Here is a 23993-nt window from a genome sequence, read left to right as displayed (position 1 = left end):
TTGTCGTGGACACAAACAGTGGCCCCCTCTCCCAGAGCCCCCACCCTGTCTCTGTATAATTGATGAGTGGTACAGCAGAGGTATGAAAGTCATCCTGGCCCTTCAGAAAGAGCTCTAAAAGCCTTAAAGAGGTGTTTAGTGGTCGTAGGAAATGGGGGTGGAGAGGGATGGACAGAGCTGGAGCGAAGGATAGATAAGAGAGAATAAGACATCGAAGGAGAGAATTAGTGATTGATTAGGACTGTGAGAGAAATCTGATAGCTTATTAGCTCAAAGTGAATATATTTTGTACATTACCTGCTTAGATAATAATGTATCCATCAACATAAAGAGCACAAATCAACTCAGCAGTCTCATACTAGAGTATATACAATACATACTGTCAGTTAATCAATAATTTTAGCAGGATTAGTTATGATGTCAATATTATTAGTGTCAACAATGGAGAAAGTGAGTAAGTGAGTCTGGTATCACTTCTTCCATTTTCTCCTTGGCTTAACCACTTCACTAGTGTGTGCAGTTTGTCACATGGTCCCAATAAGTGTTAAAGATATTAAATACATTGGAAGGTTTGGATGGAGACGATACAGTTCACCTGAATGTATCAATGGACCCTTCAATATTATTATCACAAGCTAAATGTGTAAAACAGTGAGTAACAAAAAACATTTTTGCCAGAATGAGGTATGGAAATGTAATTTATACTGTATATATTGAGACACAAACGTGTCGGGAGACACGTCATTACACTCTTAACTCATACTGAAGTGTGTGTGTTTAGTAGAGTTCAACCTACTCTCCCCAATACACAGCACTCTCCTCTAGGGAGTGGCTCATTATCCATCTGCTGCCCAAGGAAACTTTCCACTTTCCCTGTGCCTCATGGGATACATCTTCCTTTAGATCTGTGCTCCAGTGGTGTGAGTGTGACCGGCAGTAAAGGTCATATTTAGGTGCATTTGTCCTGAGTGGGATACTGCACCCAAGTACATGTGCATTATGAAATGTAATCACAACTTCTGCCACATTGTTTTTAATAGATCATCTGTTACTGAGTGGGCAGTATGTAATAGACCAAAGTAAGAGTTCTTTTTTTGTGAATCTTCGCACCATAACTGCAAAGTTTCACCTCCTGCAGGCTTCTTTGCACACTCAGAAACTATACATCATCGCCAGCATAGGGATGGAGCAGTGCTTCAGTGAAGGAGTGAGGGGAAGGGAAGGCCATACTTTTATTTTACAAAAAGAATCAAAGGAATAAAAGAAATATGGGGTATTCATTTACCACAGAACTGGACAGAAACTTTGCTCAGTTAATTTAATTTAATATTAATTTATACTTTTTATTGATCCCCACTGGGGAAATTACAATTTGTACAAGTTGTGTTCTTCCTATGCCTGTGCCGCACTCACATCATATGGGAATAAATACTGGAGCAGCTTGAAGGTTAAAACCAATGACTTGGAAACATTAAAGTGTTCTGGCTTCTTTAAAACCTTCAAGGCTGACGTGTACTGCCCACTTTGGTTGAGTCGTATCAGCTGATACATGTGAACTTATATGTTGTGGGCTGCAATTTAGAAGTTGTAACACAAATCCATCATATTGTTTATTTTCTATTAAATGAATCAGTCATTTTCTAAATTTGAGTTAGAGAACAGGAGGTGCTTTTCAATAAATCCTAACAGTCTGGAAGTGATGTCGTCAGTGGGCGGGGCTTATACAAATGTTTACAACCTACACCACCATCACCCATGGTAACCAGTGAACTACTTCTCTGATGTTGACAGCACTGCAGGCAGCGTCAGCTCAGCTGTTGTCATGGTGATGCTGCTATGTTGATCACCAAGCGGAGTGGGGCGTGTGTGTGTGTGTGTGTGTGTGTGTGTGTGTGTGTGTGTGTGTGTGTGTGTGTGTGTGTGTGCGTGTGCGTGTGTGAGAGTGAGAGTGAGAGGAGAAAGAAAAAGTGAAGATGAGTGTGTGTAAACTTAAAATCTTTACACACACACGTGCATTGTATTGTAGCTGTGAGTAGTGCATTAGATTTGTGGTGCTTGAGAGTGTGAGGTGTTGCATCACCTCCTGTGTGTGGGATGAAGCTTGCATATCAGCTCTCCTCCCCCCAACACGCACACACACACACACACACACACACACACACACACAACACACACACACACACACATATACACACTAACACTTTCTTTCTCCATCGGTCTCCAGCATGTTAAATCTCTGCTGATATAATCAACACAGATCAGCTGACCATGAGCAATCACTTAATACGACCACTATCTAATGAGGCGGAACACAACATAATGACAGCTCCATCTATCCTCCTGTAATTAGTATTGAATGGTTTGACACAACTGAAGGCTTGACCTATTAATCGCTGCCACATGAAAACTCCACAACTAGATAAAAATCACAATACAAATAAAAAGCATTGACATATTGATGCTTTAGAGAGTCAGGTTTCTTACAGCAACATTGTCTGTCTGTGTGTTATGACCAGGCAGAGTAATATTAGTACTTTTGTCATGCAGTCACACATGGATGTGTTGCAGTAAGTGACAGGCTCATTACTGTACAAGACATATTTTAATTGGAGAAGCAATTGTTACACAGAGAATACAAGACCACAGCAAACTTTGCCCCATGTAAGTGATGCTATCCCTCTTGACCTGTAATTGTTGTGCCTCGTCGTGGGCCAGCCAGTGTGTTTCTTGATTAAAAATTAAAGTTTAATGCAATGTTATTCTCTGGCATCCTGTGACACAGGTGAATGTTAGCACCGCCAGAGGTTCAAGGAGGAGGGGACCTGTCAGTAGGAAGGCTTATCTAGAACAACCAACATGTCTTGGTAAACAAAGCTCTAGTCGCTGGAGTTTTGACTAAAAGATACATTGATTTAGATACAATAACTTCTTACTTGACTTTGCCACAGTTGCCTGGACTTGCTTGGACAGTTTTGATGTGGTGGTGGAATAAATTTCCTTTTTTGCAGTTGAGTCATTTAGAGCTGAAACAATCTGTCAACCATGTTGACAATTATGTCAGCCATTTTTCAAACTAAAATGCCAAACATTTGCTGGTTCCATATTCTTTTATGTGTGGCAGGCACTGTAGACACCTAGATAGAGAGACAGAGTGGCAAACTCTCTGTGGCAAACAGAGAATACACTTACAGAGAAGACATTACTTCACTCTTGATTCTTTGGCTCGCAGTTGGAGTGAGGCACAGCCAGTCTAGCCAACAGCTAGGGTTTCACCAGAAACAAAGAGAGACAGAGGGTGACACAGATACTGTAGGGAAGAAAGAGTATTGTAGTCTGAACTCCACAGTGAATGAGCCACTCAGTTACTGTTGAACCGAGTGTCCTGAACTGAGGAAGTGATCTTACCGAACAGCCACACCAGTGGGATCACTTCCTGATCAGTGTGAGAGGGCGAGGATCATCCGAAGTCTGAGAGTGTAGAAGACTCCCCCTGTTGACCCCACTACTAACTCTCAGAACATATTACAGCATATAATTAGGGGTTGTAGTTCATCGACTATTAAAGCAAACAGAGATCTATCCTTTGTTTTAAACATATATTCATCATGTGTTTTGGCAAAGAACCATAATACATATGTTATAATGTACGAGGACAATCGCATAAGGTTGTTTTTTTTAAATGGGCCCTCAGATAAACTTCTTGCAAACCAAAAAGGATTGAAACATCTTTACCAAAGAAAGTAAAATAATTGATCAGTAATTTTGGCTGATGTTGTTATATAACAGGCTATAATACTCTTTGTTTGCCCACACAGACGGCAAGAACTTCACTCAACAGATTTTTTTTTTTTATTCTGCTCTTTTATGGAAGTAAAAAAAGACTTGTGCAGTAAGTGGGAATCAAAATTAGGTTTTTCACATAGTAGGCAAAAATCATACGGCCTGTGCATACTGTGCAGTTTGTGGAACAGTGGTATTATTGGGTGCGTGAGAAGCAAACCTTATGTAGTTGGAAAAACAGCATATAGTTAACCCTTGGATGCAAAAAAACAAGAGCATCCCATAACCTTCTACTGATAAATTGTGGGAAAAGTGTGTTTATCCACATTGTTTTAGTGACAGACCTGTATGGACACTTGAGGAATTACTTTCATGACAAATCAACACAAACAAGTTATTGCTCCATTAAAGGTATTCTGTGGAGTTTTGGACCTTTAGCGCTATGGAGCAGGTTTATTTTAATAAGCGGGTCCCTGTTGACGTCTCATGCATGCACATGAGGACACAAACAATGTTGTTTTATGAAGAAGGAATCCATTACACGTTTGTAAGACAGGGATGCACACAATGCATTTTGGTGAGATCATTGAATTTATACATACATTTTATTTGTTTACAAGAAAACTCCACAGGGCACTTTGAAATGTTTGAATCAAATTACCTTGCACACCGTCATATAAAAAAGTAGTAGCCTTCTGCAGAAAACAAGTTAGATAAGGCGAGTATTTTTGGTGAAGAAAGTTGAGGATCCTCTGGACTTTGATTAGTCATGGGGCCAGGAGTAAGACTCCAATCCCAGAACAACTCCCTGCTCTAATCATGACAGATGCTGTAAATGAATACTGATTTATTCTGCCATGTTGTGTGTGGCTGCTGGTGTGATATATGATAACTAAGAGCTCCGGCTGAAACCTCACTTTGTTTGCTCACCCACTGATCCATGGAGACCACACCTCTGCTTTGTTAAGATGCAGTGTTTTCATATTCTTTTCAATTATGCAGTCATTTTTTCTCTTTTTAGTATGAATTTTAATCCAGTTCAGTTAGGAACGACAAAACCAGTTTTAAAACCAGTAGTATTTCTAAATACTTGGAGTTATGTAGTTATTATTCTTAGGGATTGGACTAGCCTGTACAATTACACTGGCATATTATACACAGTATTTGCAGTGATATCCAGTTTTCCTCTAACATCAGTGTACCTAAACTAACATCATGGAGTGGAGATTTGAAAAATACGATCCAGAAGTTAGTGAAGTACTTTGTCATCAGTGTCATATAAGCAAGTAAGCAAAATGATACTAAGAGCAGCTTCGAAATGGATTAAAGTATTGTGATATATTGCATAATTGTGTGGCATGATTGTGTGTATAACTGGATGTAACCCCTTTCCCCTTTGTGCATGTTTCCTACCATTAATCTCTTCTAGGAGTCTGCTGTTGATGTGAGATGCAGTTCTGCTATATCTTTGTGCGATATCATACATGCTGTCAATCAGTGCTGATAATATCAGACAGCTGAAAGAAATAACTCAGTAATGACGAGAGAACAGTGCCGCAGAGTAGCATCATCATATCTGTGTGTGTGTGTGTGTGTGTGTGTCTCCCATCAGTGCTCCATCTGCCTGTGGAGTCTGAGGTCCCCTGTTGGTGACTTTTAGTATCACAATCTTGTCTCTCTGCAGATAGAGGAATTGGAAAATTAAATTTTTTTATGCAAGTTTTTTTTTTTAGAAAATCACAAGAGCCCCTGGCCAAGATGTTGTTTCCTGTTACTTGTCTGCTCTCCCTATTGAACACTTCATTCTCAATAATTCTGCTTGGAATAGTCACAGATCAGCATTTGAGAGAAAAGGGAGTTTGGAGATAAGGAGTGATGATAATTTCATTGGAGAGGATTCAACACTGGACTAGAGGTTAGAGTAGTGGGACTGCATTGACTGAAGTGTAATCGTAGATGGATTTTTACGCTTGATAACTTTTGCTGTTAAACAAAGACACATATAGGCAACAGCATGAGACCAGTGGTGTGTGTTTTGGTGAGGATAGCACTCCTTTACTTTTTTTCTGTATTCAGCAGCTACTCTCACTCTGAGTCAGACTGACCCGCAACGAGTAATATCTGTGCGTGTTCACTAGACTAATTAATATCCATTACACTAATTAAGTGGAGTAGAAAGGCTTGACGCTCAATAAATGAGGATGTTTTCCCTGGATTTTTAAACTTCATCATTGGGTCAGTCCGACCCAGAACGGGGATTCATTTAAGCAAATAATTTCATAGAATTTATGATGTCACGCTTGGTGGACTAATTTGATGTGTTTCTATATAATACTTCTAAGAGCCGTGTCAAAAGGGAGCGGGGGTAGAAAGTAGAGCTTAATGGTGTAGGCACGCTGACTCAGATGTTTCATGCATAACAAAAGTAATGTAATGTTTCAAGTTTGTCAGTCCTTTGGTATATATATATATATATATTTATATACATATATATATATATATATATATATATATATATATATATATATATATATATATATATACATATATATATATATATATATATATATATATATATAGTGGCTAGCAGGCACTAGTAAATTGGTTGACAGATCATACTTGTGATTTTGCTTGATTAGACTGGAATATTTTAAACTGAAGGTCTTCTACAAAACTAAAACCCAAACCCTAAGCCTAACCCTTTACTTATTCTAAACCCCCCATCCACTATCTTTGTTTAATCTCTTGTCTTCAACCATTCCTCACCACAACCCTTCCTACCTCGCCCTCCAGCATTATATTAGCGTGGGCTTCATCTAGCACTGTGATGCTAACAGCCTATTCTCCTTGCTCATCCTCTCCTGACTGAGCGGTTAGCCTGCAGCGCTAGCAGCACTTTACACAGGGAACACAAATACACACTGGGCGGCTATAGCAGCCTTTCTCTCAACCGCCCTCACCCTCTTTTCATCTATTCGTGTTCTCCACATGGGTGCTGCTTTTTAATACCCCTCATCTGTCTGTCTGTCTTTCTGCCTCTCTCCCTTATCGGGTTGGTTTAGGGCAAATTGTGGCATACAGTATGTTTGCTGACATTATAGAGGCTTCCCATATAGCGGATGTGTGTGTGTGTGTGTGTGTGTGTGTGTGTGTGTGTGTGTGTGTGTGTGTGTGTGTGTGTGTGTGTGTGTGTGTGTGTGTGTGTGTGGCTCTATGTACAAACCAATGGCGGCTCCTGTCTTTCTTAAATATCAGCATTAGCCAGCTGTAAAAGGCCAGAAGCTTAAATTAATATTAAAGGCAGTGACCATTCTGCACATCACTGTAAAATAAATATTGAGGATTTTGGTCATTTCCGTGGAACTATATAAATGTACAAATACTTAAAAGCACTGCTTTACCAATGGATTGGTCTGTGTTTGGAGTATTTAAAAATGTATTAAGAGTATTTTTGTATTTCTTTCAGTACCTGTACAAGAGTTTCAATACAAAACATAAAATGTCTTCCAAGTATGATCGCATTTGGGAAGAATTTCAAAAAAATAAAATGTATTTTTAATTATGCCAAAGTTACTAAATATTAGTATTTAAATAATAAATTGACACTTTTATTGCCTTTTCTACCTTAGCAGGAAAAAGTGCCCCACAATGCATTTTCAAACATACAAACACACTCAAGTAGTGCAACGGGCTTGCCTGGCCTTTGGAAGCAATTTAGGGTTCAGTATTTTTGGTCAGGGCTAGGAGGAGCTGGGCATCACTCTAGGTTGGTACCCTGCTATTAGTGGGAAATGAGTAATACACTCTCAAGAGTAAAACAAATGTTTGTCTCGAATCAAACTGCAACATAATATAAAATCAACCAAATTATTATTCAAATCAGGACATAATTGATCAACGAATTTGGTGCAAAATTTCAATACTTTATAGTTTCTGTACAAAGGTACTCAATAACATAGTTATTAGTATTTAAAAAGCATTGAGTTTCCATAGTAACTAGTACCATACAATAGTTCCGATCCTTGACCAAAAGAAGAGAGACTTTGTATTGTCCGGTCACTGTTTACTGTACTGTAGCTTTGCTCCCGAATAGACTTGGATGAACTGACTTTGTATTTTACCCAATCATCCTGAGACTTACACTATACCTGGAGTCCTACCTGGAGACACACGCACTAACAGAGAGACTTACATTTTCACAAGGAAGTAGGCCAACGCAAAGAGAGACACACACACAAACACACAGCGGGCATTTCATACACACTATTCCAGCTGACCCAGCCTGCTTTGTGGTGCTTTAAAAGAACAAGACAAAGGTTGATGGAAGGGACTGCCCTCCACCAATCACAGCTCTGCGTTCATGTACAGACATACACACACACACAGACACACACACACACACACACACACACACACACACACACACACACACACACACACACACACACACACACACACACACACACACAGACACACTGACTGAGCTCTGAGCGTTGTATCAGTGTCCCTGGTTGTCTATCGATTAGTCATGCCTGGCTGCTGTCATGTGCAGGAGCCCAGGGAAGCCCCTAATTGGCTAGTCCAGGAAAGAGAAAGGGGGAGAGTTGAAGAGAGAGAGAGAGAGAGAGAGAGGGGCAGACACTGAGAGAGAGAGGCAGCATAGAAAGATGAGAGAGGCTGAGGAAGAGATGTGTCCTGAGATCAAATCCTGATAACAGAAAGATAAAAGAAAGACAACAAAGAAAATTGAACTCTTTCTAAGCTTTATTCCTTCTGGATGGAAAGAATAAATACGAATCTTAAAGCAAAAGGAACTCAAATATAGGAATCTATTCTTTGTGAACTACTGTTTTACTGTCTCTACTTTTTTTTGGAATATATTAATCGAACTGCATCGTCTACAGAGCTACCAACACTTCAGATACAAAGAGTGCACAACAACATTGGAGGATAACATGAGTGACTGCCAATTGAAGTGGAGCAAAATTATGGAATGAGAAAGACATGTCTTCCATCGGAGCATATGAAAGCGTGGCATCCTGAGAAAAAGCTGGACTGAAAGGAGGCTCAACTTGTCCAAATTGTCTTTTTGCTTCTTCTTGGGGCTGCACCTTTTATTTTACTACTGACCCTGAAACCCTGAGGGATGATAAGAGGCTCAATGTTCTCCTAAGGGGAGAAAGCTGAGAAGAGGAGTGATAAATATTCCACTAAAGGAGGATGCTTTGCTTTTCAGGAGTAACTGATGCTCTAATCCATAAAGGAGTAGAAATGGAAACAATGCCTACAAAGGAGTATTTTAGTTTTCTGATATTCCAGTGATCTTAGACACATATATACAGCGGAGAGAGAAAGGAACGGTAGGAATATCAACTTTGTACTGGACACAGAGGAGGATTGGTTGTTCTGGAGAGGCATGACCTACATTATTCAGACACAAGGGATATTGAGGAGCTACTCCCTTTTGTCATCTCTGTAAAGAAGATGATGTGGTGAGAGTGACACAAAAAGATAAAGATCTCTTTGTGACTTTTTTATATATCTCTGTAGCTATGACCACTTATTTCCACAGCCATGAGTTCTGTTGTAGCCCCAAGAAGCCCAGCAGTGGCTCCACTAAGGGAAAATCTGGCAAGGGGAAGGCCAAATCAGGGAAGAGCCACTCTCACTCGAAGCATAACCAGAATTTACTGCAAATACAGATGCCAAATCACCAGCTGCAACCTTTACCGCTGCACTCACCAAATCAGCATCCCCATTCGCCGAAACACGGCTGCCATTCGCCAAAATTTCTGCTTCCCTCTCCCTCTCCCAGCTACTATCACATAGCACCACCGTCTCCAAGTCATCAGCTAGCTCCGCCATCGCCAACTTACAACCTAGCTCCACAATCGCCAAATCATCTACTGCACTCGCCAAGCCACCACCAGCTTCACCTTTCACCGAGTCATCAGCAGCTGCAGCATCATTCTCCAAACCAGCATCACTACCATCCACCGGCCTCGCCAAGTCACCTGCTTTCTTCACAATCAACGCATCAAATCCACCACCAGCAACAGCAGCAGATGCAGCTCCATTCACCTAGTCACCACTTGTTGTTCCAGCAGTACCAACACCACCACCACCACTGCGCCCCTCCTCTTCCTCACGCTTCTCAGTCGCTGTCCATCCACCCTTTTCAGCCACAGCTACCGCTGTGTTCAGGGCTGGGCGGATATGGGTGGAACACACTGCCAGCCAACCTGGCCACCAGGGGCTCCAGAGGAAAGTTTCCCAACCTGAGGGACAGTGTGAAGAAGAGTCCCACAAAGAGCAAAGCCAAGGGCAAGGCTGGAGGCAGGCCGTGGCCCAATGACACATATATCTGGACTGCACACTCAATGGCAACGCCCCCACACGTGCCGCTCATACACCACTTTCCACAAATACAGGCCCATGTACAGGTAGGGAGGTTTGATGGGTGGAAAGTAGACTGATTGGTCCAGTAAATACTGTTAAGCCACTGATCTGAGCAGAGGACAACATATATGCATTTGATTTGCATCTGATACTAAAGGAGATTCCACAATGTTACAGAACTCATGTTGCATTAATAAGTCATGTAATTGGACTAAAACTTTAAAAGCGTACACTGCACACTGTATATTTTAAAACCACAGCATTTTGCTTATACACCTTTATCATTTATTAAAGGTGATGCCTCAACCAGTTCAGTCAAACTGTGTTTCCTTATAGACAATAATGGAACAACGGTAAATCACTGCAGACTTGCAGTAATTTTTTTTTCTTCAACAATTCATCCTGTACTATCATAACATCTGACAAGGACTTAAATTACAAAAGAAGTGGAAAGAATAACATTATCGAGAAACGTCACACAAGTTATGTAGCCAAATTGATTGCATATTCCATTAATGTTCAAAGTAGGCTACTCCTGGAATCAATACTTGTCAAGATATATTAGGCGCTAAAGAAATGACGGGACAAAGAGAGCAGGGAAGAACAGTATCCATCAAACACACATCATCACCATGTGATGAGATGTCTACATACAGTAGTACGCTGGCTGCTGTAAGCAAACCCTTAGTGTACTTATTACTTGTATTATTATTACTTTTTTATGTATTAACTGCTTTGTTAACACAAACCTGCACTCTCAGCTGTCTGCCAAATTGCATTATATATCCATAGTGTGTGCAGGTTGTGACTCTCACTTTTTTCAGGGTTGCTAAAACTAAATCTAAAAAATTTAGAAAAATAACAGACCAAGCAGATTGTTGTTAAATAAGAGATTGAAATAACTCACAAAATAACAGGACAGGAACTGTGTATTGTATAAACTGTGCTATAGTAAGCTAGGATAATAATCCAGCATGGCAGCTGCCTGTTAGTAGCTGTTGGTTGGGTAGTTATTGTGCTGCACATTTGCTCTGGGCACTGAGATCAGAGATAGCAGGTAGTGATAGTCTGATTAGCGTGATTAGCATCACTGTTCTGATTTGATTAGAGTCACGCTCCACCTCATTAGCTCATTAGTCAAATAGAGTTTCATTAGGAAGACAGAGTGGGCAGTAATATTAGGACTGGAGTATTATTATTATTATTATTATTATTATTATTACATTAGTACGTGTGTATGTGAATGTGTGCATCAGTCCTCGGCTCTCAATATGAATGAAATCTAAAGTGGCAGAGTTTTTACTGTTAAGTCAGGTCCGATGTTAGAGAAACAAAGCTTTGAATTAAGTCTTAAGGACTTTTCCTGTATTTTCCCGCATGTATGAGTTTGTACATGGCATAATCAGTCGGGTCGGAGAAGTGAAGCCAATGCGCAAGTGCCTTAAACCTGCATTCTAATCTAATTTACAGCAGGGGGCGACTCCCCTAGTTCCGTTTCTATAAAAGTCCTTGGGAAAATGAACCTACTTATTACCTCAGGAAACATTCTCATATTGAGTTTATGGTCTCAATCGCTAGTTTCAAGTCATCTTCATTACAGCAGGATGTTCATTTTTTAAATTTTGGTCCCATTTATTTTAAAATAGACGATAAAGCAGGGGATGCTTTAGGGGTGTGGCTACATGCTGACCTGTCAATCATGAGGCTTAGCAATGCTAACTATGGCACTGTGTACATTAAATCAGCCGTGAACTTGTTTTCATCTTGAACTTTTTGTTGTTTTTTTGGGGGGCATTTTTAGGCCTTTATTGACAGGACAGCTGAAGAAACGAAAGGGGAGAGAGACAGGGAATGACATGCAGCAAAGGGCCGCAGGTCGGTTTCAAACCCAGGCCCGCTGCGTCGAGGAGTCTATATATGGGCGCCCGGATAGCTCAGTTGGTAGAGTGGGCGCCCATATATAGAGGTTTACTCCTCGACATTTTCATCTTGAACTTTGACCCACTCACTGTGTGTTTTCACTTCATCGAAGTTAATTGAGACATTTTGGTCCCCTAGAAATGCCTTATTCAGCGTTCTGCTCACCAAGCTAGCTAGCTACCGCTAGCGTTAGCTGGTAACTTGAGGGAATGTTTGCCGATTTTCTGTTCTGCCGTACATGCAGATGAATGGTGGCAGTAGCCGGAGGTCCGTGTTACCAGCAGGTAAACCTCTGCTGGATGACTCGCTTCAGATGGGATGAAAACCTGTCACATCTGGTTGCCAAAAATACAAGATGGCGACGACCGTATCTCCAAACTCAAGGCTTACAAACGGCAGTCTGCAAACCAGTGGGTGACGTCACGGATGCTACGTCCACTAATTGTATCTCTATGGGCGTAATATGGCACATTGCACTGATTGATTATTGAACAAGCTGCTGCTGGGCATCATTTTGATATTTTTAGATTCTTGATTTCTGTTGATCCAATCCCAATTCATCTGCTAATTGCAAATTTAATTATTATGATGATGGTGTAGAAGCTGAACCTAGCACGCATACACACACACACACACACACACACACACACACACACACACACACACACACACACACACACACACACACACACACACACACCGACTTAAAAATCTTGAGAACCATCCTGCAAAGCATGAGAAATCTGATGAAAGCACTTGTCTCTCTCATTGCCCGATGGGACAAACCAGAGATAGTCTGGTTCTCTTTCTAAGCTGTGTGGTGCCGGACTGAACCAGGCCATAATGCCATGATAACACAGCTGGTGTAACAACAATTATGTAACAACTAACTGTCTGGATATGGATGGCATGTGTGTATTAGTGTATTTGTGTGTGAGTGCTTTGTTTATGTTTGCACGTTTGTTCTTTTGGCCTTTCCATGTAACACAACCTCATCCCCACACACTCATATTGATGTTACATAACTGTGCAGTCTGACATGGCGTGTCAATGGAATCACCAGCTGACAGGCCGACTGGATTTGTTGCTCTGTGAATGACCCACACGCACACGCGCACACACACGCACACACACACACACACAAGTGGACAATGGTGAATGAGTCATGTAAAGTTTAGGCGAGGCAATGGACTGTTAGTGACAGACAAGTTAACCTTAGGGCAGGTAGCTGCTTGGGTAAAGTCACCATGAAGGTATTTTAGGTTAAATTAGCATCAGCTGAGATGACTACAGTCAGATGAAGTATTTTCATCCACCTCTTCAACTAAAGTGTCTGCTTGTGACTCCACATCACAGGCCATTGCATGGAGTGAACATGAGTTTTGAGCAGTGATTTTTTCCCCTTCAGGTTGCTTCATTTTATAGGATGTATAGAGGCATAAGGTGATGAAAGTATCCAGTATATGATAAGAAAAAGAAACATTTAGAAACAAGTTAATCATAAATCTTCAATCACCGTATGACCCCTCAAATTTATCTGGGACCCCTTGTGTTATTGATAGGTCCTAATGTGAACTTTTTAAAATGTTGCTTTCAAATATATTTTGGTTGACTTTTTTTCTTCTTCTTTAGATATTCATTACAATTATAAAACAACAGTCAAATGATGTCTAAACTCTAAAGGGCAAAGAGTCTGCGCGCCCATCTGGGATCTGCATTCTGTAATCAGCGGTGGACTCTAACTCAGTACATTTACTGAAGTTCTGTAATACATTGCATTTTTTAAGTACTACTTAAGTACTTTTCTGCAACTATATACTTCTACTCCACTACATTCAAGTGGGAAATATTCTACTGTTTACTACACTACATTTATTTGAAAGCTGTAATCACTAGTAACTTTTTATTTATAAATTATATTATGACTTTATAACATGTGACGCATTCAACTAGTTAGTTCCTGGGCAATTTAATGTTTCTCACAGTTTATGCAGCAATTCAAATTATCCAGTAATGTAATATATATAATAATATAACCCTGTCAATGACCATTATGCTGCATAATGAGTACTTTTCCTTTTTATACTTAACTACATTTTGTTGATGTTACTTTGTACTTTTATCTAAGCAAGATTTTTAATTCAGGACTTAAGATCTACCACCACAAGCTCTCATAGCTGAAAAGATTTTGTGCAGCTCAATGGCACCATTGAGCTTAAAGGTTAAAGACTCTGTATACAAATGAGCATGTACAGTAGTATTGTAATGTTTCATAGAGTCAGGTGGTGTAGACTTCAGAGTATGTGTGATAATTGTGTCTTTACCCACCACTTGTAACTCTCTCTTTCAGCCATTCATTTACATCAACGCACATGCACACACCCGCACACACACGCACACACACAACACACACACACACACACACACACACACACACACACACACACACACACACACACACACACACACACACACACACACACACACACAAATATCCCAGCAGCTGCAATTGTCAGCACAACCCTTACTGTCTCCTCACCCCCACCACCTCCTTCTTCCATTCTTTCTCTGAATCTCCTTCCGCTCGTGTTAATCTTTTTCACTCATGTCTGTGTTTTCAGGGGGTGGGGTGTGTGTGTGTTTGTGTGTGGGGGGCGGGGGGTGCATCTGTCTGCACCCTCTGCTCCTCATCTCCTCATTGCTGTTGTTAAGCAGGCAGATTTGACTCCTCCCACCATTTGTACTGTATAATCCCTCTTATCCCCCCCCCCCTTGCTCTCTCTTTCTGTTCCCGTGTGGAATCAAGCATCCTGTCAGCTTGACTGACAGACAGTTTGACATGTGGTGTGAGAGAGAGAAGATAAAGGAGTGGGGAGGGAGGTGGAGATTAGTGTAGTGGGATGGATACTATTGCTGCACTGTTGCACATTGACGCTGTTAAGGGATGTCAGGGTGCACTGTCCATTAGGTTGGCTACCTTGTTTGATTGATTGTTTGGTTAGCTAGTTGGTTTGTGAACTGTTTTGGCTGCAGAAGAAGAGCTGGAGCTTCAGATTGTCTTACATGGACTGGCTTGCTCTTTGGTGGTCTGTTGGAGAAGACTAGAGCTGCAGACACTGGACTGGCGAGAACTAAATACTTTCTGGGGAGAAAGTGAGAGGAGACAAGAGAAAAAGTGGAGACAGGTGGCAAAAGGGGTGAAACGATAAGATGGGGGCTGGTGCTCACCTTGCAAATACAAGGAGAAAAAGACACCTTGTGGCTATTTATTAGCTAGTGTGAGGTTTGCCATTTGCTGGGCTTGCGTAGGAAGCAAGAGGAAAGATAATGTCAATCATCTGCTGCTGCTCTAACCCTGATCTTTCCAGACCTGGACTCTAGAAGGAGGCCAGGGAGAAAGAGGAGCTTAGAGAAGAAACAGGGGGATGGAGAGAATGAGGTAGACAGCACATGTGGGAGAAGGGGAGATTGCAAATGTTCAGTATTGCATTTTGGATTTATATAAATGGATCTGGGATGTTGATTTATTTAGGAATCTAAATGCGGTTGACATACAGTCCTACAGGCTATCTAAGTACAATGTAAAAGTACAGGGTTTGTAGTGCACTACTTAATTGCTACAGTAAGAGTACTTTATGGCAAAGTAACAGAGCTTCATAAAACGTTATAGTGTGGTTTACAGTGTAGTACGTTTAGCATTGTCCAATATAAGGGCTGTGCAGTATGTCATGCGGTGTATGCTGTCGCTCCGTGGTGGTAATCTGTAGCAGATGTACTCAACATGCCGTACCAAAACATGAGACGAGTAAGTCATTATCACAGATCTATGTATATGCGTCATTCTTAAAGTTTCATATTGACCATCATCAGCGATCTTGGGGAAATACAGTATGTCTTTGGTTTTGTGATAATAGCCTTCAAACTAGAAGTGTTTAATCACGTTGCTGTTCTCTCTTGCAGGCCAACCCCCCTCCAGTGGTGGTCAACACAGACAGCGTCGACACCCCGCCATATGTGAGTAATGGTTCAAATATATTGTCAGTGAAATTTCAATCCCAACTGTGTACTTTGCACCCTGCTGGTACTTTAACGTCTCGGTGGCCAATTCTGGATTTCATATGATATGATGAGTTTCTTAAAGCTATAGTGTGTAGTTTCTGTCGTCCCCACGAGGAATTCTAAGTAATGACAACAAAACTGTCGGCGCGTCCACACGATACAAGCCTTCCGTGATCGCGCAGCACCCCCACCCCTCCTCCACACAGTTGCTAGTAGCCAAGGAGGACACAGAGGATTAAAAAAAACATGATGGACTCTTCAGAAGAGGTAATTATCTTGACTCGAGTTTCTGCGTGCGAAAGTCGCCGGATGACACAATCTTCTGAATGTAGCAATACTGAGAAATACAGAGAGAGTTGTGTGGAGCTGATAGTCTTAATTAGCTTGGTAGCAACTCATTTGCCAATGGCTTGAATGTAACAGATGTTCATTAATATCAAAAAGTTACGCAATAGAGCTTTAAGAAAAGGCAAATAAGGTTAACTCACACACATTCAAGATTTTACAAGAAATGACATATCAGTGGTTGTCTTTGGACCAGTGACAATTGAATTTTGAGCGTCGGTGGCCGGAGCTGGTCTCCTGTTCGTAGAATAGGTGCATATGGAGATTGTAACATGAAACATGGAGATTTCCTTATCCAGCAACTTCAAGTTGAGCACACTCCATTCCCATTACAGGAAATTACTGTTTAAGGTGACCTACGCTTCTCTGTCGAAGGTTGGTTGTTATAATGTACATTGTAGATGCCTCCTGTGTAGGATTTTTTTTGTAATTCATTAATTTATTTGACCTGACCTTTTGGGTCAGGTCAGGTTTTTTACTGGAAATACCACTGCCAAATCACACAAATATTTTTATTTCTAGCATTACTACAATGGAGACATTACTTTGCCTTTTGTTTAACCTGCTCCATGTTGTCAATACTTACAAACACTACGGTCAGTGGAAGCATATGGGAGAAAAATAAACCAGCCCATTCAGACCAATCACAGGTCTTGTGTTTTCTATATTACTCTGATGTGTAGTTACATTTTTAAGGATGAGCTTCAAGCACGCACCAAGCCCAGGCAAGAGCTTGATGCAGAAGCATTTATTAAAATTGTTGCCACTGTTGATCAAATCTCTAGGGTTATATTTCTAATCAAGCTTCCATAGGACATTCTAGTAGTAGCTTCAATAATTGTAGAACTTTGTAAATATTTACATTAAATAATTTTCTCTGTAAAAAAGATAAGAGCCATAAAATGTCATATCAAGTCTTTTTTACCTGTGTAAAGACTTGCAGCACTTTTTGGAGCTTCTACCACAAATGTTTCAGTAATTTAAATGTCTTCCTAATAAAGATGTGCAATAGTGATAGCAGCGTTGGATTTAGAAAGAAAGCTCAGATGGATCCGGATGTCATTTCACTGGTAGCCAGCTGCCACAGAGAATCAGTGTCTGTTGTTGTTAGATACGTTTATTATATAATTCCTCTGGAATTACTCCCTGCTGAATTGCCTGGAATATAACACACAAAGAGAGCGAAAATTATTTATTTCCTGCAGATTTCTTTTAATATGTAGCTGATATGACCTACTGTGCCTATAAGAAGTAGAAGCTATAACGTTGATAATCAGTTAATTTCATAATTTCTTATTTATATAAACAGGAAATATAAACAATGTATTACAAGGATTGGAACCTCCACCTTTAAGAATAGCAGTAAACTATTATTGTGCTAAATTTTTACAGAATAATGTGATATTTTATGTTTATAGTAAATCCATGTTGACTTTAACTAGGTGCCCATCCAGTCTGAATATGCTCTCTGTTTGAAACGACAGAAATTCAAAATCTAAACTAATCTGACTGCACAGGGACACAGATTACAGCCAAGGGGATTACATGGGACATTGGGATGCCACTGTGTGTGTGTGTGTGTGTGTGTGTGTGTGTGTGTGTGTGTGTGTGTGTGTGTGTGTGTGTGTGTGTGTGTGTGTGTGTGTGTGTGTGTGTGCGTGTGTGCGTGCATGCGTGTGTGTGTGTGTGTGCATGCGTGTGTGTGTCTGAATGCAGCAGCTATAACAGGAACAACAAACTCATCTCCCAGTTTAAACGTACTGGAACACAGAATATTTAATAGTCTGCTCTGATTGGATTTAATTCTGTGTGCTGTTCATTCAGTCAGGAAATCTAGATGTTAATATGTTTTATAGTACAGGCAGTCCTGGCTGAGCAGTGTGATTGGCTCATGGGTATTTCAGCAGGGATGTTCTTAAATATGACATCAGAGGTACATCATCGTTAAGTACGCATTACCAGTTTAATCTCTGGGATTCATGCGTCAATCATAAATAATCAAATGTCTGATTTTACTTTTCTGTAATTCCAATATTTGTTGCAGTTTGTATTACTTGATATATGAATCATACCCTCACATTTTGCATTACATTTGTAAAAGAAAGATAATCTGAATGCTGATAGGTTTTCATAGATGGCACAGAATATTCAATGGACATGCATGTAGCACAGAGACAGTGACAAATTTGATAAAGCTGTGATAAACATGAATGTTTAATCCAACATGACAGAGTGATGTACCTGCGAATAGCAACTGACAGAGAAAAATACAGCATATACATTATGAATGTTAAAAGCTTTACTGTAAAACCTAATGAGCATTCTTAGCGTCCAATACAGGAAAACACTTTCAGTATTAACTCCTAATTGACACACTTCCCTTTTCTTCCTTTTCCTCTTCCTTTCCGACAGGTCAATGGAACAGAAGCAGACTATGAGTATGAGGAAATCACGCTGGAGCGGGTAAAGATTTGCACACAATGAAAGCACACCACTGGACACGCACGCTTATTTCACACACTGTAAATGTAATCAGTCACATTTAGAGTGACTCAAGTTGACTCAAGTTCTGAGTCAACAAAAAAAGTTAGTTGAGATAACATTATTATAATAAGTGAAACAAGAGCTCAAGCTCCTTTTGGCAACTCTGACCAAAGGTAAAGGTAAATGTATCAAGTCACCCAGTATATTTCAATCAGCCAATGCAACATCTTGCAAAGCCTGAAATGACTTTGTTCATTTTCTTTATCAATCAATATCAGCTGCAAAATAAAGACACTGTTTGGATTGTAAGTGATTCTTCCTTCCTATTTAAAAGTATACAATACAAATAGTGTAATTACACTAACGGTGTAGTTGAGGCTAAATCCAGCAAACTTTCTTTGAGGTTTTTTTTTTCATAACATTTCAACACCATTATAATCTGCCAAACATTTTAGAAGTAAAATAATGGTATACATAATCATGAGCAGTATGACATTGAAGTAAGTTAAGTGACAAACATTTTGAAATATTTGTACTTCTACGCACTTTATACTCCTACTTCACTACTTTTCAGAGTGAAATAGTGTACGTTTTACTCCACTATATTTATTTGACACATAGTTACTAGTTACGTTTTACATTAAAAAAAAATGATATGCTTTTATTATACAGTACTATACTAACAACCTACCCAGTAGTATAAAGTATCTACAATTGTCTCCACATTGACAAACTAACATTGAAATGTTCTTACAGTACATTAATTTGTTAGTGATTAAAACAGAATAATGTAATTTTCTATAATATTATAACACTGTGAAAAGAGCCATTCTATATAATGATTACTTTTACTTTCGATACTTTAAGTGCATTTTGCTAACAGCACTTTGAGTACAGGACTTTTACTTGTAATGGAGTATTTTTAGACAGTATAGTATTATAGTATTTCTACTTCTACTTAAGTAAAGGATCTCAGTACTTCTCCCCCACTGTCAAAAAAGTTACTTTCTCATGTTCACAGTTGTTTTTTTTTAAAGTCTTGTTTTTTAATTTCACATCAAATAAAATCATTTGAATCCAAAAGAAGAAAAAATATATACATAAAAAAAACAGAAATGTTATTTTCATTGTTCTTCTCCTCGCTTTCATCTCACCATTCTGCTTATCTTTTACTCCGTCCTACCATCGGTCCGGCTCTCTTGACCCTATTTCCACGTCCGTCCATCCCTACTTTCTTTTCCTGATCCTGGTCCTCCTTCTCTCTCATTATATTTTCCTTATTCTCACCCGAGGCTCTCTCTCCGTCTCTCTCTCTCTCTCTCTCTCTCTCTCTCTCTCTCTCTCTTTCTCTTTCTCTTTCTCTTTCTCTCTCTCACTCTCACTCTCACTCTCACTCCATTCTCCAATGACCTGGTTCTGTCTGCTTGACTGATCTGCTTTAAAGACACTATGGACTTACACGCAAATGCAGGCGCAGACATTACACTGGCTTTAAACCCACTGACAAACCATGAAAGAGTATACACAAAGTAAAGAGTGTCTTCAGGTAATGTCTTAAATTGACAGAGGCGATCTATTATGTGTAATTTGGTAATAAGCGATATCTGGAGAGAGCTGTATTACTGTACATTTTGTTTTGTTCAGGTGATAAACTAGTTTTGTAAGAAGTGAACATTGGGGAGATATTAGATTTAGTTTTGCAACGCCATTTAGTAGGGCTGCTATATATATATGTATTGCTTTTTATCGTTATCCCAATATCAACTTCCATAATAAACACATCGCTAAAGGTTGCAACATATCGGGAATGACACTTAGGAGTTTTTTGAGTTAGTTGAAAGAGTATCAGTAGAAAAGTACACTATAAAATGTAACTGTTTTTTCAAATTCAACAAGCAATTTGCTGTATTTTGGCAGAATACTGAAAGCAGCAGAAAGGCAGAACTGATCACACTTTAATATCTGTTTCTTTATCACAAGTAATATTATCGCAATATTCTACCACGTTATCGCATATTTTCCTCAAATCGTGCAGCCCTATCATTTAGATAAGTACAGTATTTAATAAATGCTTCTTGGTGATTTTGGCAACTGGAAGAGTTATTCCAGTGTGGTAATCTACTTCTTATATAAACTACTGAGGGGTTTCTAGGTGACGTTTCTATTATACTGTTTATTTATTACGTAAAAGCATCTAAAAATATCAGTAGGTCTGGATGGAGAGATGAAGATTTCATGGCAGGGTAGTAACAGTAACTTTGTCATTTATTTCTGATCATCAAAGCTTCTGTACCAATATGTATGTTCAGATGGTGTTTCTTTTTCTCATTAAAACACTATCTGTGTTTGTGTGCATGTGTAGGGAAACTCAGGTCTGGGGTTCAGTATCGCAGGGGGGACTGATAACCCTCACATTGGAGAAGACCCCTCTATCTTCATCACCAAGATTATACCTGGAGGGGCCGCCGCCCAAAATGGACGACTCAGGTGCACACACCATTACCTCATGGTTGTTCTAACCTGAACCAAAACTTAAGAATTGAAATGTTTAACCCTCTGAGGTCTAAGGACATTTTCACATTTCTTCTTAGATTTACATTTTAAAGGTATTTGCATGTAAGTGACCCCTATGTGTTTCTTATCAAAATGTTCAGAACAAACTCAGCTTTCCATATGATGTTGGCTTTTTGAAAGTCCTCAAATCTCTTTTGAAAACAAACCTTAACTTAATGAAGTGTTGTACAAGAAGGTTAATCTTGTTTGGACCAGCTTTTTGTCACCAGATCCTCACAATATCACTGCATGAGCAGATTTAGTATTCACTCCTTATGCAGGTCAAACGACCTCCTTACTGTATGTGACTTTGCTGTGCAGGGTGAATGACTGTATAGTCCGGGTGAATGAGACAGACGTCAGGGACGTGACACACAGCGGGGCTGTGGAGGCGCTGAAGGAGGCAGGAGGTCTGGTCCGACTGTGTATACGACGCAGGAGGAGCCTCACTGAGAGAATCCTGGATATCAAGCTGGTCAAAGGACCCAAAGGTGAGAAAATACTACAGAGATAAACAGAGAATTGTGGCCGGTTATCTTAGTTGGTAGAGCGGGCGCACATGTGCAGAGGTTTATTCCTCGACGCAGAAGGTCCAGGGTTCGAGTCCGACCTGTGACGGTTTTCCTGCATGTCTATCTCCTCCTCTCTCTCCCCTTTCAAGACTTCATTTCAGCTTTCCTATCCAATAAAGGCAGAAATGCCCACAAAAAAAAGAAAGAAAGATAAACAGAGAACATACAGTAGAGTCTGTAAATATCAAAAACTTGGATTTGGCTTAAATCCAGCAAATTGCATTTGAAATGAAACAATAGTCATGTTTCCATCAACGTATTGTTAAGCACATTTTGAAGTATCGCATTAGAAAATATTGATAGAAACGGCAAAATTCGGAAAAAACTTTGCAAAAAGGTTTTTATGCTCGCTTGAGGTGGATTTTGCCTTGTTCGAAAAAGAGTTGATGTGCAAAATGAGAGATAGAAAACGCTTTGCCGAATAAGTTGTGACGTAGCGAACATGTAACTCACATGACTATAGTCCCAGTATCCATTGGATGGGGGAAGGATCAGGATATGGGTCCCATCCAGTGCTCTGTACACTTGTGGCACAAGGTGCGTAGTGGAGTTGCAGTGCGCTATTGCCTGTGCCTCAGCCACGTCGGGTAAATTGACGAATTGTTTCAACAGCTTGAATCGTATGGCCCTGCACACCGCGCATACAGGCGGTGAACGGTTGTCTTACTGACACCAAATGTCTCTGCCACAACCCTGTGTTCTGCACAGGTGGCCAACTTGTACAATGCTACCTCCCTCCATTTAGCCAAAGAACTTAGCTTCTAAACTCTTTGATTTAGCAAGCCGGTTTGCAATCTACAACCGTGTGTAACGTCAACTTGTGGCTTGATGGTGTTTTAAGCCCCCACCGTCGACTTCAAGGCACCTAACCCTAACCCTAACCCTTGCCTAACCCTAGGCAGCGCTGTGACCGATGACTTCAAGGCACCTAACCCTAACCTTAACCCTAACCCTAACCCTTGCCTAACCCAAGCCCCCAGGAACAGTGCCATGTCTTAAAGCAACCAAGGGCTTAGCGGTTAACGGTGGAATTGCACCCCTCTGGCCCAGAAAGACTTTTCCCATAGACTTTGCATGGTGAAAGAAACTTCTATATTTCACTTAAAGGGTCCTTGTTTAAAATGTCACGTTTTTAACATATTTAACTTTCACTAGTAGCCGAATTCAGAGTTATTAAACTAGGCATGATGAATGAGACCCACAAGATTTCGCCTGCCCATTTTGCCCTGCACTGCGCATGCTCATATGACTGTTCTTCCGAGGTCCTGTAGCTGTAATAATGGATATAGCTAATGGTTGTAATTCACCATGTGTTCTATTAATACATCCATGGTATTATCTTATGATACATCCAAGGGATGTATGGATGCTGTAAAGCCTGTAACGTGGATAAGAGATGAAGGCATGGATGTTATTAAGAGAAGCTCTGTTCTCGAAACTGCAGGCTAACCTTAATAGCTAGCACTAGCTACTAGCTAGCTAGTAGCACAACATAATAATTACATCTCATGGTTGCCTTCCATGCAGCGCTGCCTGGAAGACGACTTTGGGGGCTTAAAACACCAAACACCCAACTTGTGACGAAACTACACTTTGCGTAGTCTAATTTATTCGCTCTTAACCAGTTGATGGAAATGCTTCTAATTCACATTTTATTGTTTTCTTCTTTTTTTGCGACATTTTAAAAGTTCGCTTAAAATTCGCTTAACAATTAGATGGAAACATGATTAGTGACTTTGCGATAAAAGTGTTGACTTTCAGCTTTGATGTTGTTTGAGGATGTTAACATGCTTCTCCTCTCCTACAACTAACTGCCTGCATGATTAAGCATCAGGAAAATAAAGACATCAACTGGTGCCCGAAAGTATGATGAGGCACAAT

The 23993-nt window shown here is 40.1% G+C and overlaps 1 protein-coding gene across 10 annotated transcripts in view; it reads left to right on the top strand.

Annotated features, from left to right (window-relative positions):
• Window positions 1-23993, top strand: part of LOC120565065 (discs large homolog 1-like protein) — a 122675-nt gene that overhangs the window by 48288 nt on the left and 50394 nt on the right. For 8 of the 10 annotated variants that reach the window (XM_039810395.1, XM_039810397.1, XM_039810396.1 and 5 more), the window contains 4 exons: window positions 16060-16113; window positions 18916-18966; window positions 21350-21474; window positions 21862-22031. In XM_039810395.1, coding sequence (XP_039666329.1) covers window positions 16060-16113; window positions 18916-18966; window positions 21350-21474; window positions 21862-22031 — 400 coding nt within the window. Of the gene's footprint in view, window positions 1-8604; window positions 10224-14985; window positions 15905-16059; window positions 16114-18915; window positions 18967-21349; window positions 21475-21861; window positions 22032-23993 lie in introns of those variants that run through there. The other 2 variants (XM_039810398.1, XM_039810405.1) reach the window with 2 other exon arrangements.

This window comes from Perca fluviatilis, chromosome 9 (genome assembly GCF_010015445.1).
Source record: "Perca fluviatilis chromosome 9, GENO_Pfluv_1.0, whole genome shotgun sequence".
Lineage (NCBI taxonomy): Eukaryota > Metazoa > Chordata > Actinopteri > Perciformes > Percidae > Perca > Perca fluviatilis.
Note: the sequence above shows the minus strand (reverse complement) of the source record. Positions and strands in the feature narration are given on the sequence as shown.